Consider the following 19,928-nt stretch of genomic DNA (forward strand, 5'->3'; position numbering starts at 1 on the left):
TTCCCATGACACAGATATTTAAAATCTGAAAAAGGGGTGGGGATAAGATTCAAAAGTAGCAATAAGTCTCGGCCTCTATGATCTGTAAAGAGAAAGAGAAAAATAATAATAATATCCATCCCAGAAAAACCCTGGGTCGGCTCCGATGGAGCCGAGAGCTGCATAGATTTTACACCTCCATCGGGACCATAAGTGGCACTCACATGGGTAATAACGCCCTCTCTCTAAGCAGATTTCACCTCAACTAAAATGGAACAGGTACGCCAGGCAAGCTGTAGTTCGAAGGGCCAATCAAGGAAATAAATTAGAAAGCAGCCGCCTTGTTAACTCTGCAACATTCCTCTACAGTTACCTCTCCCTTCTGCCGCTGGAGGGCGCTGTCCCTCTAAGTCCCGGCGACTCGGGCCAATCGCAAGCAGCAGTTCTTTAAAGACCAAAGGAGGGAATTCTGTCCGAGAGAGGGGGCGGGGAAGGGGCGTGACCTCCGGCCAATCAGAAACTCTTGAGAGCCAGCGATTCCCTTGCAAAGCTGTGTTGGCCCATGACAGGGGGAGGGACAAGAGGAGGGCATCTCCTGCTGTGTGACAGCTGTGCCGACTAATGGGCGTGCGGCCCGCGGCCTTATAAGTGTCAGCTGGGCCGGATCCGCCTGGCTCAAAGATCTGTTAGTCTTCCTTGCCGTCGGAGGTGTTCCGTGGGTTTGCCTCGCCGCCGCCGGGTCCCCGCACCCCGCCTTGGCCCGTGCACAGCCACTCTCCCTGCCCTCCTCGCCTTCACCATTCCCGGGTTTCTGCCGTCTAGGCACCGGGGCCGGGTGAATGATGCCGTCGGAGAGTGGAGCTGAGAGCCTGGAGCAGCCAGCTGCGCAGGTGGGGACCGGTGCAGCCTCGGCAGTGGCCACGGCTGGGGCGGCCGGCGGCGGCCCGGACCCGGAGGGCTCTTCGGCCTCCCTGGGACGGCACCAGAGCCGGCTGAGCTGGCCACAGGTGAAGCGGCTGGACGCGCTGCTAAGAGAACCGATCCCCATTCACGGGCGAGGCAACTTCCCCACGCTGAGCGTGCAGCCCCAGCAGATCGTGCAGGTGAGGGGGCCCTGGCAGGGTCGGGGGTCGGGTGGTGCTCTGCTGCCAGGTACCTGGAGTCTGCGATTGGCCCAGCAGCTGGGGAAACTACGGAACGGGAACCCGGGCTACCAGTTCGGCTCTTCTTGCACCGTGCTGAGCTTGCCTGTCCGCCGTTCTGGGGACTCCTTATTCCCTTGGGAAACCACTCACCAAGACCCTGGCTGGGAGATGGGGTGGAGATGAAGGAGGCACTAGATGGGACATCCCCTGGCAGCCGCCAGTGAGGAGTGTATGTACTTGGTTCCAGAATAGCTTTTCTTCCTCTGCTCCACATCCTTAGACCTCCTGCACCCTCAGGGTTCTAGGGGCACTCTGCCCTTGTGTTCCCACAGCCCTTGGCTCAAGAGACCTTGGCTAAGTGAAACAGCCTAGAAACCCCTGGGAAAGCTTCCTGACTCCCAGGGGTCGCGGCCAGACCTGAGACCTCACCCCTTTGAAGATAGCATCAAATTTCCATTTTAGGGGTTCCTCTTCCCTTAAAGCTGGAATGAAGAGCGGTCCAAGCACCATCTCCCTCCTGAGGATCAGACTCTGGCAGCTGCCCCTCCCCTATCCCCCTAATCCCCGCCCCATCAAACTCCAGCTCTTTTTACCTAACCCTGAAAGGCCCCAAACTTACTCTTTCCGTGTACAACCCAGGCACTGAGTTGTTCTGAAATACCAGAGGGTGCCCGTTCTTATCCTCCATTCTAACTGAGGCCTCGGGTGGGAGGATGAGCTACCAAAGGCTATCCAATGAGGCGGAGGTCAGGTTCAGGGATGGAGTCCTGGAGCTTCCTAGGAGCAGATGGTACCTGCTCAACAAGCGCCCCTCACGCCCTCCCCGCGCCCATCCCCCCTTCAGGTTCCCGAGCTCAACATCTAGTCTTAGAGTCCCTGGATAATGAGAAGCAGGAAAGTGAGCTAGTGCTCGTTCCTATGTGTTACTGCCAATCGTGGTCTTTACACACAAGCCAGGTAAAGCTGGACATATAATCACCCACCCCCTTACTATATAACCTTCGACAGAGAGGACGGGTGGCTGTTGGAGGATGGTCTTGCCTTCTCTCCCTAGGAACAAGGAATGAGATGGAGGGGGTGGGGACGGATTCTCCTGGGGTGACTCACTGGCTGTCCCAGTGGGGCTGGCTGAGACATTCCATGCTCTCTTGACGTTGCCTGGATTATTAGTAAATGGCTTCAGCTTGTTTTGTTTTGAGATTAGGGTTCTCCTATGTTTTGTCCGGGCACCTAAGAAACTCAAACGATCCTCCTGCCCCAGCTTCCTCTATAGCTGGGATTACAGGTGTGTTGCTACTTTATGCTGGTTTTTCTCTGGAAGGAAATCCCATAATCCCAGACACGAAGGGACAGAAGCGGGCTGCTCGTGCCACTCAGCAGGGACAAGTATCCAAACTGACACTGAGAGCAGGAATGTGACTGGGTACCAACCTCCGTCTCCCAGTCATGTGAAGGGAGTGAGTCAGTGGGAGCCAATTTCACAGCACAGTTCTCCGAAGCTGGTCATCCCAGAACAGGGAGCTGTTAGCTGTGGAATGGAGAGGTGGCAAGAGGCCTCGGGGCTAGACTGTGAAGTGGGGCTACTGGGTTCATTGTTTATTCCTTCTGTTGGGCTTCGTGGCCCCATCTGTTCAATGGATGTGGGTCTGACTATTCAGCAGTATCCTTTCTGGTTCCAGACTCCCAAGGGACCATGCGCCTTCACCTGCCTATGCAGCCAGTCTGTCTCCTGGTGAGGATCCTCAGCCAACAGCTCTTAAAGCTGTTGGGATATGAGGGGCTGCAGGAAGGGGATGTGGGGAGAGGGAGGCGCCTGCTAGGGCTTCTCACAAGTGAGAAATTGAATGGAAACCACCTTCTGTCACTGTGCCCTACAACAACTAGGAAAACAGATCCTTGCTTGTCGTGCCTGGCTGAAGGGACCCACTTTTCTTACAGGAGCCCCCTCTGCTATTGCTCTGGAGACCAGGTCCTAGTTCAACTCAGCCAATTACTGACTCTGTGACCTTGAAGGAGTCACTTGCTTTCTTTCTCCCGGCCCAGAGAATTGAACTGAACAATCCGATCTCTCCAGCTGCAGCCAGAGGGCTTGGCTTGCTCTTGCAAGCTTTGCATATTCTTCAGTCTTCCTAAGGTCTCCGCAGAAACCCTGGACAGAGCAGTTTGGGGAATCGGGTGCCTCAGCACGCGAGAAAGGAGGCTAATCGTCACTGCCCCCTCCGTGGCTGGGAAGTCTGAATTGGGAGGCTGCAAGCTGCCCTGCAGTCCTTGGGTGTGGCAGTATCTGGGGACTGCTTGTCAAACTGGCTGTAGTCATACCTGGGAAAGAGACAACAGCCAATGGTTGGGTGACACAGCTGGCCCCATGGCCCTGACGCAGGGGATTTAATGAGAGAATTGCTACCTACTTCCCAGGCCAGAAGCCATGCCCTGGGGTGGGCACCAGTTGGGGAACAGGAGTTGGCACTAAGGCCCAGTCAGCTCACCTGGGACTGGGGTAGGGGGATGGTCTGCACTTCTCTCATTGGCTACCTGGGGACAGTTGCCAAGGCGTGCCATGACAGATCCATATGATCCTTGCAGTAACTTCCCAGTTCCCACCTTCCCACCACTAACTGCTCTGGGACTCAGTGATTTGAGGTTCCTTCTCACTTTGGAAAAAAAAAGAAAAGAAAGTGTGGTGTCGCCCCTGCAATTCTGTCCCTTAGGAGATGGAGGTAGGGGTTGGAAGTTCAAAGTCAATCTCAACTATTTTGAGGCCAACTTGGGCTACTGAGACTCTGTCTCAAAAAATTTTTATATAAGATAGATAGATAGATAGATAGATAGATAGATAGATAGATGTCAGGCATGGGGAAATTGGTTGACACACAGTTTTGCTATAATATCCAAGGTTGGTATCCAACTCTCAGTCATCCTCCTGCCTCAGCCTCTCAAGTGCTAGGATTTCAGACATTCTTCCCCATGCCCAGCTGAAGTGTTGAAAGGACGAGAACTAGAGCCCAAGAGGATATAGTCCGCTGTTCCCGAAGCCTTGGCTTAGCATGGTAGGGAGGAGGGGAGACTGTCCTGAGGGGTGAAGGAGCAACTGTAGAGAGTGAATAAGTTCTGGCTTGGAATCAGCCATACCTGGTTTGTTCTTAAGGATGTGCCTTCATGCCTGTGAATCTAAGCTTCCCCGTGTATAACATGGAGATCATGAAGACCGTCCCTGTACGTTCTCATTGGTTACTTCTGTTAGGTTTTGGTGCTGGGGATGGAGTCCAGGACCCTAGGCATGTTAAACATGTCCCCTGCAGCTCAGCCACATCCCAGTACCCTCCCCCACCATCGATTCTGCTGAGGTCCTGCATCTGGCGCTTACTAAATACCTAACCGTGGCACTCCTCCCTTTCCCACCCTTGTGCTGAATGTTCCAATGGCCAGTCCTTTCCTTCCCACCCCCATCACCATGGCAACTCCTTCCGGAAGTCTTCCTGGAGGGAGCCGCCCCGCCTCGGATTGCCCCACCGCAGCTTGCCGCCTCAGCACTTCGATGCATTCTTCGCAGTTAATTCCCTGGGAGGCTGGAGAACTACCTGCCCCAGAGCTGGCGCTGACTTGGCAGTGAGGTGGAGTAGCAGAGTCACTAAGGGCAGGAATGCTGCCTGGTCACTTTCAGGACTGTGTGTGAAGGGCTTGAGGTTGCTGCATTCACCCCAGCTGCCCTCCCCTCCCACGGCTGCCACTGCCTAGGGCTCTAGCTAAGACTTACCGGGTGTCCCCGTCCTGTTCCCACGTCATCAGCCCTGGGGCTCCAGGTGGGCTCGTCCAGACGCTTCTGCCTCAGCATTCTAAGTGGCTGGGGATTACATCTTGGAAAACCTTAGTCTTCTCATCTGGAAAGTTCATGTGGTATTTTGCTTCCCTAGTTCCTTGGGGTGGACTGTGTGGTTGTGTGTGTGTGTGTGTGTGTGTGTGTGTGTGTGTGTGTGTTAGTCAAAAGAAAGACCCAGGCCTGGAGAGAAGGCTCAGCAATTAGGAGCACTGGCTCTCTTACAGAGGACTGGCTTCTATTCCCAGCACCTACATGACCTCCCATAACCACTTGTAACTCCTGTTCCAAGAGATCTGAAGACCTCTTGTGGCTTCCAGGGGTGATGCACATGTATATGCAGGATGTGAAATTTAAAAAAAAAATCTTTTTTTTAAACATTTATTTTATATGAGTACACTGTAGCTGTCTTCAGACACACCCACCAGAAGAGGGCATCGAATCCGATTGCAGATGGCTGTGAGCCACCATGTGGTTGCTGGGATTTGAACTCAGGACCTCTGGAAGAGCCGTCAGTGCTCTTAACCGCTGAGCCATCTCTCCAGCCCCCCTAAAAAATCTTTTAAAACTTAAAAAAAATTGACAGGTGGTGGTGGCTGTGGCACACACCTTTAATCCTAGCACTTGGGAGGCAGAGGCAGGTGGATTTCTGAGTTCCAGGCCAGCCTGGTCTACAGAGTGAGTTCCAAGACAGCCAAGGCTACACAGAGAAGCCCTGTCTCAAAAGACCTCAAAAAAAAATGAAATTAAAAATTAAAAAGAACATATGTGGACTTGCAAAATCTAACCAACTTCTGTTCTGGGTCTTAGCCCGAAGACTATGGCCTGGAGGATGTTTCTTTAACATCTCTGTACATCGAGTCTTCTGTCTGCTTTTTTGAGGATAGTAGTCCTCAAAAAGGATTATCCTGGACATTAATGTGTGCAGGTGTGTAGGGTGCTAAGCAGCCCCCCTGAGCTGGTTACACTCAGTGCTTGGCATGATACCAGGTGTGTGGCTTGCCGGTGTTAGGAAAGTCAAGTAGAGGTACCCAATGGGAAAACCTAGGCTCTGAGCTGAATGGCAAGCTCTGTATTAACCAGCGGTGTGACTTCGGACAGCTCTCAAGCTGCTCTGCGCTTCTATTTCCCAACCCTTGAAGCAGGACTAAACCTTGCCTCAGCGGGTTATTATGAAGATTAAGCGAGGCTGTATTTTAATGTAAAGTGCTTAGTAAGTTCTCTTTGTTATTTTTATTGCTCGAGTCTGAGTCAGTCCTTTCAACTGGGCCCTTCTCCAGATTGGCAAATCGAGGCTCTGTGAGTTAAAAGGGTTCACAGAGCCACAAAAGCTGGTCAACAGTGATGGATGGTAGGATGACTAATCCCGGAGGTTGTTGGTGCAGACCCGAGGGGCCCAGGCGCCTGACCCGTTTCTCCTCTCCTGCAGGTGGTCCGCAACAGCTTGGAAGAACAGGGATTGCGGGTCCACAGCGTGCGCCTGCACGGCTCAGCTGCAAGCCACGTGCTGCACCCCGAGAGTGGCCTAGGCTTCAAGGACCTAGATTTGGTGTTCCAGATGGACCTGCAGAGTGAGGCATCCTTCCACCTGACCAAGGCAGTGGTCCTGGCTTGCCTGCTGGACTTCCTGCCGGTGGGAGTGAGCCGGGCCAAGATAACGCCGCTGACGCTCAAGGAAGCCTACGTGCAGAAGCTGGTGAAAGTGTGCACAGACCTGGACCGCTGGAGCCTCATCTCACTGTCCAACAAGAGCGGTAAGAACGTGGAACTCAAGTTCGTGGACTCTGTGAGGCGCCAGTTCGAATTCAGCATCGACTCCTTCCAGATCATCTTGGACTCGCTGCTCCTCTTTGGCCAATGCTCATCCACACCAATGTCGGAGGCCTTCCACCCTACGGTGACCGGCGAGAGCCTCTATGGAGACTTTGCCGAGGCCTTGGAGCACCTGCAGCACCGCGTCATTGCCACACGCAGCCCCGAGGAGATCCGAGGTGGTGGCCTGCTCAAGTACTGCCACCTCCTGGTACGGGGCTTCCGGCCAAGGCCCAGCACTGACGTCCGCGCCCTACAGCGATACATGTGTTCGCGTTTCTTCATCGACTTTCCGGACCTCGTGGAACAGAGGCGCATTCTGGAGCGCTACCTGGAGGCCCACTTCGGCGGAGCAGAAGCCGCCCGCCGGTATGCTTGCCTCGTGACACTGCACCAGGTGGTCAACGAGAGTACAGTGTGCCTCATGAGCCATGAGCGCCGCCAGACCCTGGACCTTATTGCCACGCTCGCCCTCCAGGCACTGGCTGAACAGGGCCCTGCTGCCATGGCTGCCCTGGCCTGGCGACGTCCTGGCTCAGATGGGGTTGTGCCAGCCACTGTTAATTACTATGTGACCCCCATGCAGCCTCTGCTGCCCCGAGCTCACTCCTATCCTACCTGGCTGCCTTGTAACTGACTCTGATCCTGGCCAGAAGGGAATGAGCTTCACGAGGTGGGGTGGGGTCATCAGGTATGTGTGGAGGATGGAACCAGACACAGGCCACCTGTGCCAGCTGGCCCGGCACTTTAGGGCTGGGCCTTTTGAACAGACCAGACTTTCCTGCACGAGGCTCCTATGGGTTTAAAGCCAAGTCAGGGTTCTTGACAGAAGGATCCTTTGGTCATCACACTGCACTCTTTCTTGGACCTGTGTGACTGTGGGGCACAGAGGCTACTTGTCTAGAAAAGACATGGTCGGCTTGTGCGGCAGCCTCACTAGCAACACCTTGGGTTGATTTCAATGGCCTAGAAAGGGTCATCCCACAGGGACCCAGACGCTCCCATCGTGGCCACAATATGATATCATGTGACAGGGCTATTTAGTTGGGGTTCAGCTGGGCCGTTCACAGAGCCTGGTGGTCCAACCTCGCTGATCATTAGGAAAAGGTAAACTGAGGCATAAGAAGGCAGCTCCTTGGGGTTTCGGTGAGATGGGAGTTCGGTCTCCTGAAACCTGTGTGCTTGCCCCAAGCTGTGAGGATTTCCTGAGGGCTGAGGTATACGGTGGACTGATTTCCAAACAGCCAGAGTAGGATGTGACCCATCCACGTCCCAGTGCGTTACCCATGTCCTTTCCCTGTGCCTTCCAGGAGCCCTGCTGTCCGGGCACTGTTGCTGGATTCAAAGCTGCCACAGTCAAGTCGACCACTCCCTCCCCCCACTTGCTTGGTAATAGGACTCTCACATATCGGGAAGGAGGCATACCCCATCCTTACCCCACTCCTCTGGATTTGTTGCTATTTTGCACTCTTCCCACCAATAAAAATGTCTACACTGAACATAACTGTATCTTTCTCCTGGGGAAAGGCTCTCTATGGCTTAAGGCTGATACTACCTCCCCAGGCTGAGCTTGACTTGTATTGTGGGAGGGGCCAAGGAGTGGCCTTGGAGTGTCTCTACCGTCCCCAGCTTGACAACTATGAACTGGGAGCATGGCTGGTCTCCATGTTGCCTCAGAAGTCTGGACTTCTTGTTAAAGGAAATAAATATTCATCTCTCCAGATTCTGTCCCTGGAGGCCTAGAGGCCCAAAACCTGGCCTCTGGCGAGCAGGTCTGCCCACTCCATCAGGAGGCGAGGAGGGTGAATCTGAAATAAAAACTGAGGACTTGGAGGATCCCCCAGAGCCTTGGTAGGGTCTCCCTGAGCCTTGGTAGGGTCTCTTTAGCAAGTGGGCATGGGCATGTCCTGGTGTATTGTAGAATGGTCCCTCAGAGAGGAGCAGGATCTTTCTGAAGCCAGATGAGGGTTGCTAACTGGGCCCAGGAGTGCAGCTTTTGGGGAGATGTTCCCTCAAGGCATTGAGCACTCACCTCTGGACTGACGCTGCCCACTGTTTACCCTGTCTCTTTGATCTGGGGATTGCAAAGCCTTTAACACATTCAGCCTCATTAGTCTCCTCTGAAGTGGTGGCTTTGATGGGTCCAGCCAGGGTGGAAAAAACAAAGCAGCTGAGGAGACCTCGGTCATCAGAGGGCATTCTCACCTGCTCTGTGGCTCTGGCTCCATGCCTCAGTTCCTTCTGCTCATGGCTCCAAATGGCTGGAAAGGCTGCCACTGAAGGTTCTCAGACATAATTTATCCTCCATCCCCCTGAGTTGGCCACGTGACCCTGAATATAAACTGGGAAGAGTGTAAACACAGCAGACTCAGTGAGTTGGGCTGAAGGTTCACCTGGATGTGCTCGGTTCAGAAGATAAGAAACCCAGCAGTCCTGATCTTTGTGTGTATGCCCTGTCCTAGCCTATGGTTGTGGGTTCTAGGGTCCCTCCCCCTTGTGACAGTTACACCCTAAAAGGTAGATAAACAGTGTGGTCCTAGGAGGGCAGCGATGCATAAAAAGGTATGTAGCAAGGGACTTAACAAGGTGTCCCTCCTTGAAAGATGGCATTTAACTGAACAAAGATTTAAAGGTCCTGGGAAGGGAGCCATGGAGCTGGCTGGAGAAAGTGTTCTGGGCCAAGGGAACTTGTCTGTGAATGTACACGTGCCCTGGCAGGCGTGTCTGAAGGGAGGGCACGTGTGCCTGAGGACGTCTGGCCAGTACTGTGGGTGTGGGTACTCTCTGGAGCTGGTATACACACGTGTTATGGATGTGAGGGGGTGGGGAAAGTGGCGGAAGTTCACACCAACAGCTGGCACAACTTATTCCAGGCCAGATGTCGTGCTTTGGTATGTGCGCACATAATTTCTCGTTTCATCCCTGTAACAACTCCAGAGAATGGCATTACATTTCCAGACCAAAGCGGAGACCAAAGTTGTCCAAGAGGTTCAGACTCTGGATGCTGCATTCCACCCCATGCATTGTAACGCCCCGTGAATGATGGTGACTATCTCTCTCCTGTGCTTATGCGAGAGGGCTCGGGCTATTGGCTGTATGACTAGCAGAGTGTGGTAACTTGCCAAGACATACATTTTCGGATGTATCCATGCCAGTAGTCATGGCTTGGGGTGACTGTCTGGGACCTGTTGTGGCAACAACACACCTGTCAGCCTGAGGGTGTGGTGCATTGTTCCCTGGTGTGAGAAAAAACACTCTGTGCAGGACATTGGTCTGTGAACCATCCCTGGTGCCATCTTCAATGCCAGGATATGTAGAGACATCAGGAATTTGGAAGCAGCCAGAGGACAACGGAGAGGAGAGAGCTCTGTTCTTCACCTTCCAACCATGGTACCAGCCACAACCCACCTACCCCTTCCTACGAATCTGCAAGCCAGAAGGCCAAAGCCACAGGGATGTGGGCTTGAGGAGGAGGGTTCCCAGGCAGGTGCGCAGAGTGCTGGCCTTTTAAGATAGTGTCCACTCTTCTCAGGCTCAGGGCCCTGAGAAGGTTCTGGAGAACATCAATGGCTCCCTTGTTCTCCAGTTTCCTGTTTTTAACAAAGAGAGGCCCCAGCTGGAACCTGAAAGGACAGGGTGTTTCTCTCCTGGATTCTTCCCTCCCAGTTGTCATGGTTCACACCCCTCCAGCAATGGCAGCAACCCTTTAACACTTGCCTCCCTGTAGGCCCAACAGTGGGGAACTTCCCTTCTGGTGGATTATTTTCATGAGCTCTCTCTCTGGAACCCTTGACTTTCTACTTTCCAGGCAAACACCTCATTTCTGAGGTTATATCTCCAGCATTGTTTTTAAGACACAGGGTCTCCCTATGTAGCCCAGGCTAGCCCTAAACTCCCTCATCTTTATGCCTCAGCCTCCTGAATGCTGGGATTACAGCCATTTGCCACCAGGCCCTTTTCCCAGTTCCCCTTTATTGGTTTCTTAGGCAAATCCCACACCTTAAGAATCCCTTAAAAACAATTCTTCCCAGGACTGGCAAGATGACTCACTCACTGCTCTTCCAGAGGTCCTGAGTTCAAATCCCAGGAACCACATGGTGGCTCACAACCACCCGTAATGAAATCTGATGCCTTCTTCTGGCGCAACAGCTAGTGTATCTATGTTTAATAATAAATCTTTGGACTGAATCTAGCGGGGCCTGACTAGAGCAAGTGGGATTGACCAGAGCAAGCAGAGGTCCTAAAGTCAATTCCCAACAACCACATGAAGGCTCAGGACCATCTGAACAGCTACAGTGTGTACTCACATACATGAAATAAATAATTTTTTTTTTTAAAGACAGGGTTTCTCTGTGTAGCCCTGGCTGTCCTGGAACTCACTCTGTAGACCAGGCTGGCCTCAAACTCAGAAATCCACCTGCCTCTGCCTCCCAAGTGCTGGGATTAAAGATGTGCACCACCGCCGCCCGGCTAATAAATCTTTTTTTAAAAAAAAAAAATTCTTCCCAATTTCAATGCAGTCTCCTGAGGAGACCCCCAAAGAACAGTCACCTATGTGACCCTATACTACAGGCTATTGCCATGTACTACCCCAGAATCCCAGCCTCTGTGGGTGTCAGCCTCCCTCCCATGTGCCTTTCTATCTCTGAGCTTCTCCAGCACACCCTTGGTGACAGATCATCTCTGAACCAAATCAAGGGAAAACATCAGTCTGTAAGCCAGTCACCAGGCCCAGACTCCCAAACCAAACAGAAGCGCCATCAGGAGCTGTCAACTGAGCCATGACCCACCCAGAGGAAAGACAGCAAGGCCACCAGCAGTGCAAACCTCAAAGCACACATCCTGGCCTCTCGTTACTTAGATTTATTCTTCCTGCATGTATAGAGTTGGGAACTGAGTTGATATGCAGCCACTTTACGGAAGCCTATATGTTCTGGGTGGTGTGGGAGTAAATGTGCCTCCTTCTCTCTATCAGGATACGTGAAGAACTGAATTTCCTCTGTGCATGTAACTTGGTTTGGAAGTTTGATGTTACCGTCACCTCATCCTGAGAAAAGTGTCCCCTTAGGAGACAGCAGCTGACTGTCTGCAAGGAGCTACAGGCAGGCCCTCACTCACAGGGGGAGGACAAGGACAGTGGGTGTGGGGAAATGGGGGTTTCCTACAGCAGTGATTTGCCTCCAAGAGGCCTCTTGGAGCTGCTGGACATAGAAGGGACGATGGGGTCTCTGGCTACACTGTGACTTGTGATGACAGGGACTCCGGCTACACTGTGATGTGTCAGGATGAGGAGTCTATCTTTAAGAAGAAATTCTTCTCTAGGTCACACTGGCAATGTTTGCCATAGCCTGGACTAATCTGAGAGCATCTCGGGTCTCTGTATAAGCAAAGTCAAAGACAGTGTATGGGAAGCAATTCAGAGTGTAGCAAGATCCCAGGACCCAGTGCCTTGCCACTGTAAAGGCTTCTGGGAGGAGGGCGCTGAGACCGGGTACAGTCAGTCCTGGAAGTCTTCCTGAAGGCGGGGGTATCCAGAGAAGGTGCAGAATGCAGAAGTCAGTCCAGACCCATAGAGTGGAGGCGCTGAGGAGCTGGAAGATAAATGCCAAGAGCCTTAATTATCCTTTCCAGAGGCTGCCCTGCCCCACCCAAAATTTCCACATCTGTCTCTCTGGGAAGACCCATCTTGGGGAGACAGGACAAGAGGGCTTGCTATGGAAAGGGCTTTGTCCTTGGCTGGGATCCCTACTAGTGCAAGCAGCGGGAATGGAATGTTCCTGTAAAGAAGAGCCCGCCCCTCCCCCACATCTCCCTGACGGAGCTCCCCAGGGCTGTTATAGGGATTCCTGATATGGTTAGGCTCCTGAGCCGTGGTTCTCAACCTTCCTAACGCTGTGCCCCCTTTAATATGGTGAACCCCCCCAACCATAAACGGATTTTGTTGCTACTTCAAAACTAACTTTGCTACTGTTATGAATTATAATGTAAATGTCTGATATGCGACACCCCCCCACACACACATACAAAGGGTCGGGACCCACAGGTGGAGAACTGCTTTCTAGTGAAACCAAGGCTTTGCACTGGCCCACTGAGGCTGCTGTCTTTGACGTTCTCTCCTGTCCTAGCAGAGTGGTCCCATCAGTCACAGGGTGCCAGTGTGCGGCACTCAGTAGGACAAGTTCTTTCCTGGTAGGACCACTTCTTTCATTCATTCATTCATTCATTCATTTATGGTTTGTTTGGTTTTTAGGGTTTCTCTGTATAGTCCTGGCTGTCGTAGAACTGGCTCTTAGACCCAGGCTGGCCTCAAATTCAGACATCCACCTGCCTCTGCCTCCCAAATGCTAGGATTAGAGGTATGTGCCACCTGTGCCTGACTCAGTAAGACTTTTTATACCGAGAAGTTCGATCCTCTCTAGTGTCCTGACCTCCCTCAAAATCCAAGCACTGGGGAGATGGTTCAGAAGCTAATAGCATGTGCTGCTCTTGCATAGAACCAAAATTCAGTCCCTAGAACCAATGTCAAACAGCCTACAAAAGCTTGTAACCTCACCTCTGGGGACTCCAACACTTCTGTCCTCCAAGGGCACCTGCACACATACATACACATTATTTAAAATTAAAATAAACCTTTCTCTTTCTTTCTTTTCTTTTTTCTTTTTTAAAAGGCCAGATGGTGGTGGTGCACACCTTTAATCCCAGTGTCTCTCATGCCATCCGAAGCTCTTTGCTCCCTTGGCAGAAAACATTCCTGCCCAGGTCTTCAGGGAGGGGAGACAACCAGAGGCAAGCCTCAGCCCCACAGGCAGCCTGAACATCTTTGGCCCATCCTTGCCATAAGCCAGGTATGCTGAATCAGCCCCGGAACCCAGACAAACTGGCAAGGGTGTGTCCAGTCCTGGGGGAGGTGGGGCAGGCACAAGACACACTTTGCCACCCCTCCAGCATCTCATACCTCCCTTCCCAGGACCTGTCCCCTTAAAATCGAGAACCCAGAAATCCCCCAAACAGCACAGTCATTAGCCCACTGAACTACAGGTGTAGAATTACAGGTTCTAAGCAGAGCAATGGTGGGTGGCGCATACCTTTAATCCCGCACTTGGGAGGCAGAGGCAGGCAGATTTCTGAGTTCGAGGCCAGCCTGGTCTACAGAGTGAGTTCCAGGACAGCCAGGGCTACACAGAGAAACCCTGTCTCAAAAAACCAAAAAAATAAAAATTAAAAAAAAAAAAAAAAGAATTACAGGTTCTACATCTTTAAGGAAGCCACTTGCCCACCTCAGCAGACATGAAGGGGATTTGAGCCTTGCTCTGAGGAGTTTGAGAGAATGTGAACAGAAAATGGGTATAGAATGCCTAGCATGGTCCCATGGTACCTGGGAAATAGTTAATCTAGAGCTCAGAACTGAGGGCTTTCTTTCCTCATCAAGACTTGTCAGGGTGTAGTCGGGGAATAATGGAAGAATTGGGCTGGGGATTTCCCAGCTCTCCTAACGACTTCCTCCTCCCTCCTGGAGTCTCCTCTGCCGCTGAGACGTCAGGGCACCCAGGACATTGCCCACTGGAGGTTTGGAACACCTTAGCCTGGGCCAGCCGCTTCAGCCTAATCTCTAGGAGGCCACCTTGGTTGTTAGGTGGTGGCAGGACCCGTTGCTGTCGTCAGTGGAACAAATCTGTGAATGCAGAACTGCCTCGGGTGGGAGCCTCCTTCAAGCAAGTCTTCCCTACTAGGTTCTCTCCTGTGCCTCTCCTAGAGTTTTCCCACCCAGGGATGATGGCTACAGTTCAAGATGCTAGCCCAGCCAAGCTGGAAGCCCGCACTGAAATCACGCCTTTATTAATGGGCCCGGGGAACCGCCACCACCGCTTCTTCTGCTGGTTGGTTTGGTTTGGTTTTCAAACGGAGTTTTTCTAGGTGGCACTGGCTATCCTGGAACTCATTCTGTAGACTCAACTGGCCTCAAGATCCACTTGCCTTTGCCTCTGCCTCTCGAGTGCCGGGATTAAAGGCCTGTGCCACCACCTCCCGGTTATTCTGCAGACTCTCATATCCCAAAGCCATTGAAAGCCCCAGAACCACAGACAAGAATGACTGAGGACTGGGGCACCAGGAACTAAACACGTTCCAGGTCCCGCCCACAACTCTCATGAAGCAGCTCCACACTGTCCTCTGGTGGCACTGCTAAACTGCTAGGCCCAGCCAAAGAGAGCAAAGGGGATCTCGTACCTCTTAACCGAATTCATTGGTTGACATAGTGTCCTCAATCCACAGATCCCAAGAATCCCAGACCTTGCCTCATTTGCAGGCTAGGGTCCATCAAGAAAATTTTCAGCCAGAGCAAGACAATGAGGCCCTGGTTTTTTGTTTGTTTTGTTTTGTTTTTTTAAAGTTCAAGAAGTCACGTGGGAAAAGTGTTTTCTGCTCAGGGATAGAGTAATATTAGCCAAAAGCTACAACATAATTTCCAGAGGCTGGGGATATGGCTCAATTGGTAGAGTGCTTACCCAGCATGTACCGGGCCCTGGGTCCAACATTAGCACTACATAAACACAGCATGGTGGGGCATGCACCTGAAACCCCATCACTTTGCAGGCAGAGAGGCAAGAGGTCATGGTTCACCGGTTCACCGTTGGGACCTTCAGCAGGTGAAGGTGCCTGCCGTCAGGCCTGACTACTTGAGCTCAATCTTTGAGACTCCCCTGGTGGAAAAGAGAATGTATCCCTTCTTGCAAGTTTTCCTCTGACCTCAACACATCAATGTGGCACATGCCTGCCCCATCCCCCAACACACACACATGCACGCACACTCCTGTATGCATACAAATAAAATAATGAATGGTTTTAAAAAGGTTCAAGGTCATTCTCAGCTATCTATGGAGGTTAAGGCAGGCTTCTCTCAAAAAATAAAATTAAATTGAAATAATTTGAGCCCCAATTAGGTCTCCTGGGATGGTGACATCCAAGGAGCTAACTGGAAGGCAAGCCCTTATCAGCAAAGACCCTCTGCTGCATGTCTCCTCCCCAAGCCCCTGGAGTGAGTGGTGATCAGTGTCTGCTAGTTATGAGAGAATGGAACAGACTGGAGAACCCTACACAGCACCCAAGGAGGGCCAGGCAGGGTTAGAAGCTGACGTTTAGTTGGTTGTGAAGGTTGGTGGCCTGAGGTTCAAGTCACTGAGCTGTGTGCCCTGGCTCAGATTTTATTTTCTCTTTTTGGCAAGGGAGCAAGCAGCATGGTTCCTGGAAGGGGAGGGAGGGGCCAGAACAGCCAGTACCCCCACCTACCCACCCACCCATCTCCAGCAGGTATCATCTCTAATTCTTCATGTGTCCACCCACGCCACCTCTGAATCAGGTCAAAGCTGATTACAATAAATCCCAGAGAAAGTCCTAACAGTGATGACAGAAAGCACTCTATGCCATTAGCTAAAAGCTCCCTCAGGTCAAGGGCTCCATCTCTGCAAACCAGAAATCAGTGGGCCTGGCGGCAGCCCAGCTTACTGCAGCCAGAGCTCCAGCTGTCACCTTCAGGAAGTCCTGTGTTCTCTGGCCCTCAGAACTCCAAAATAACCTGGAGAATTCAATAAGTCCTTCTCTGGGGAGACCAGAATATGCCAGAGTCGCCACTACCCCCCGGGCTATAGCTTTCTCAGAAGTTCTGAGATTTCCAGGTAAGAAGGCTTTAGGGACGTCTTCTGAGATCCCAGCAGTAAGTTACCTGAGCAGGGGAAGGTCTGATGGGGACAGTTTCATCTGAGGGGACAGGCTTATCTGAGGACCCCCTGCCTGGCACAACAATATACCTCACTCACAGGATGACAGCATGCATGTAACTCTGACATCCTTCTCCTCCTTCTCAAGCCAGACAGGAGGAACAACAATGTTTAGAGGTGTGAAGAAACTGACCCAGAGAGGGGACAGTATTGTTCTAGGTCACTGTAGACAGGGTCCAGAGGTCAGCTCTCCCTAACTGGAACACAGTGAAAACGATGCACACAGGCCTAGGACCAGGCTCCCCTCCCCTCCCCTCCCCTCTCCTATACCCCATCTCTCTCTCTCTCTTTCTCTCTCTCTCTCTCTCTCTCTCTCTCTCTCTCTCTCTCTCTCTCTCCCCCTCCCTCTGGCATGTGACCATGAGACACCCCTTTTCTAGTCTGTAAAACAAGGACTTTAAATTAGCCCCTGTCTCCTAAGCAGAGACTGAGCCCATCCGTCTCTAGGTGTGATTTAAATGAATAAAATATCCTACCGTGACTTACAGTGGGAAAAAAGAATCCCAAGGCCTGTTTTAGCTTCCTTACAGCGTTCCTCAGAGGTGGTTTTACCCACTCTCCACTGATGAGTGAGGCTGCAGCCAGGTCACTCACGGCTGAGTGGGGACAGAGGAATAGGGGACTGAAGGGCATCTGTCAGGAAGAAGCAGGTGGCATTTCCAGTCTGGCCCTTTAAGGCCCCCCTTTCTGGAAGTTGATGCCATGCCTGCTCCCTTGGGGCTGTTAAAGAGTGTCACCTGGCTCCATCCCTGGCAGAGCCATCTTAGAGATGCGTTGGGGAGGGCTGCTAGCTGAGCAGGTGACAAACACCTCATTCTGAATATCTCCCTCAGGCTGTACACAGGTAATGCAATGATGAGGAGTATGGGAAAGGCTGTCCCCTAGAAGCAGAGAGGCCTAAGTGCGATGGGGACAAACCTTCAACCTCTCTGGGTTTTTGTCTCCTCCAATGGGAGTCACAGACTCAGAGGAGGAGACTCCAGTCATACAGCCCCGAGCCAGCCCTCCTCCATCCTGGGACTTTATTCTTCTCCTTGCAAGGGAAGGAGCTGGGCTAGAAACCAACAACTTTGAAGGCAGGGCTTTTACAGTCCCGGGGGACCCATGAGAGACCACACAAGCACAGGTGAGGAAGCGGATGTTGCAATATCTGCTGGTTAAAGTTTGCCACCAAATCCCTACGGAAGCCGAACACCCTCCACTAATTCAGCTCTATAAGAGGACTTGGCACTGCCATCTAACCCGCTATGAAAGAAGCCACGAGGGGCAACTCTATTAGAGCCCCACAGATGCCCAGATATGGGAGGTCCGGGATCCTACCCCCCTCGACATAGACACACGCTGTACCCCAGAAAACACCAGTCAACATCACCGCACCTCAGTGTCACTTTCAGAGCCCCCATGGACCCCGGCTGTCTCCTCCGCGTAGATGCCGTCGTCCATCCAGCCAGCACCTGGATCCGTCCATCCGTCCGTCCTCCCGCACCTGGAGACCCGCCTGTCTCGGGAGGCCAGGGGTCCTGGGGTGCTGAGGTCAGCGCTGGGGGGAGGCGGGGCCGCGGGGCGGGCTGCGGCGGAAGGGCGAGTCCGGCTCTGGGCCCTGGCCGCGCCGCAGCCGCCCTGCGCCCCAGGGCACGCAGCTCCCCAGGCCGAGCGCGGAAGCCAGCAGCGCGGGGGGGCGACCCCGGCGACCGCGGCGCGCACCCTTCTTGAGACGCGACCCGTGCGCAGCCAGGTAGAGCTCGGCCTGGGCCACGCCGCCGCTCAGGCGGCTCAGGCTCTCCGCGCGGTGCGCCAGGCGCAGCTCGGCAGCCAAGAAGACTCGGTGCAGCTGCAGCACCCGGCTCTCCAGCTCCGACACCAGGCGCCGGCGGCCCTCCACTTCTAGCAGTCGCCGCCGCGCTTCGGCCAGCTCCAGCGCGCGGCCCCCTGCCCCTGCCGCCGCGCCCGCGCCCCCGATCCCCGCCGGGCCCGCGCCCCCAGACCCCCCACTAGCACCCTGGCGCCAGCGCTGCAGCTCCTGCCCTTCCACGGGCGTCTCGGTCGCCTCGGGTAAGGGCGGCGACTTAGTGGGGGTCGGAGTCGAGGTCGGCGATGGGGGAGGGGGCTGGAGGGACGGCAGGGGCTCCCGGGGTGGCGGCGGGGGCGACCCGGGTTCTGCCGTCCCTTCCTGGGCCCCTGGGCCGCAGGCGCTGATCCGGCAGCCCGGCATCCCCCGCCCCGCGGCGGCCCAGGGCTGTGGGTGCGTGGGGAGGAGAGATGCTGGGCACGAGACTAGTGAGAGGCGGCCGCCGAGCGCACACCCAGGCCGCACGCGCCGCCCAGCATCTTATAGCACATGGGGCGGAGCGACGGCAGCACAGCCAATCGGAGACTTGCATGTCCTGACTCTGACCTGCCTCCCTCCAGGGAGCGCGACCCCAAGTGCTTCAAGTTCTCTCTGTCCTTCGCCCAGATTGGCCGTATTTGGGCAAGACCCCAAATTTTGGCTGGATAAGTGACGCTCACTTTCCTCGCCTAGAGTCACCTCAGTAAACTTCGACGGTAAAGCTTAAAAGTCATACATTTCAGTCTCCACCCAGAAGAGGGTGTTGTCTGGGCGTCACCTCTGCTCCCCAGCCCGGCCCGCGTGACAGTGAGATCCAAGCCTAGAACTTAGCGCTCCGGGTCTCCTAGGCCACAAGGTTCCCTAGGACGCCCTCCCCGCTCATCTCTCTGGGTTTGTGGGGTGGTTAAGGCAGAGGAACGACTGGTGTCCATTGGAAGATGGGCATATGATTGGATTACTCGCACTTAGCTTGCAAAACAAACACCACAGCCGCTGCTCCTGGGCCGCCAACCTTCGTAAGGCCCTTAAAGAACCTCAAGGTGTGCAAAATTATTTTCCAGCTCCGACTCTGCCTGTGTGTGCACCTGCGAGTACACAAGACACGTCCTGGTACCTTTTACACGGAGGGGGAAAGAAACTCAGAAGAAGCCGCGATGCCCTGCTCAATGTCAAACTGTAGGCTAGCGGCTAAGTCTGGACGGAAATGAAGAAACAAGCTCAGCCATTCATCAGCGCCCGTGAGATACGTGGATTCCTTCAGTTCCCAAGCGCAACTCCACATCTAGGATTTTAACTCTCCTAGCTCTGCCCCACTTTCCCCACCGTACAAGTAACCCTTCCGTTCCCCTTCCAAATACTGGCCCAGACCCCAAGGGCTTTACCTCCAATTGTATCAATTTGAAAGCGCCATCAGAGACTGGAGGGGTTCTCGATGGGAGAGAGGCAAGGTCCCCAGGGCGGGAAGGAAGCTCTCAACCCCGTTAGGAAGGACTGCAGCAGGTCCCAGGGTTTCAAGGGATCTGCCAAAGGTGTGGCCAGCGCCCTGAATGTCAGAAAATATGAAGATGATGAGTCTG

General features: G+C 53.4%; 2 protein-coding genes across 3 annotated transcripts; one reads left to right on the forward strand and one right to left on the reverse strand.

The window, feature by feature from the left end:
* The first annotated feature begins 665 nt into the window (after positions 1-665).
* On the forward strand, positions 666-8,249 carry Tent5b (terminal nucleotidyltransferase 5B). Its single transcript, XM_031376914.1, has 2 exons — positions 666-1,082; positions 6,368-8,249. Exons 1-2 carry the CDS (start codon positions 819-821, stop codon positions 7,385-7,387), a joined length of 1,284 nt encoding a protein of 427 aa, XP_031232774.1. The 5' UTR covers positions 666-818; the 3' UTR covers positions 7,388-8,249.
* Positions 8,250-11,597: 3,348 nt separating this feature from the next.
* On the reverse strand, positions 11,598-18,811 carry Trnp1 (TMF1 regulated nuclear protein 1). 2 transcript variants are annotated; one of them, XM_031376916.1, is made up of 3 exons: positions 17,901-18,811; positions 13,304-13,340; positions 11,598-12,341 (listed from the first exon to the last, which is right to left on the reverse strand). In XM_031376916.1, exon 1 carries the CDS (start codon positions 18,733-18,735, stop codon positions 18,058-18,060), a length of 678 nt encoding a protein of 225 aa, XP_031232776.1. In that variant the 5' UTR covers positions 18,736-18,811; the 3' UTR covers positions 11,598-12,341; positions 13,304-13,340; positions 17,901-18,057. The 2 variants fall into 2 exon arrangements, with proteins under 2 accessions (XP_031232776.1, XP_031232775.1); XM_031376915.1 differs by lacking the exon at positions 13,304-13,340.
* Between the last annotated feature and the right edge of the window lie 1,117 nt (positions 18,812-19,928).

The sequence above is a fragment of the Mastomys coucha genome, unplaced genomic scaffold (assembly GCF_008632895.1).
Source record: "Mastomys coucha isolate ucsf_1 unplaced genomic scaffold, UCSF_Mcou_1 pScaffold18, whole genome shotgun sequence".
In the NCBI taxonomy this organism is placed as follows: Eukaryota; Metazoa; Chordata; class Mammalia; order Rodentia; family Muridae; genus Mastomys; species Mastomys coucha.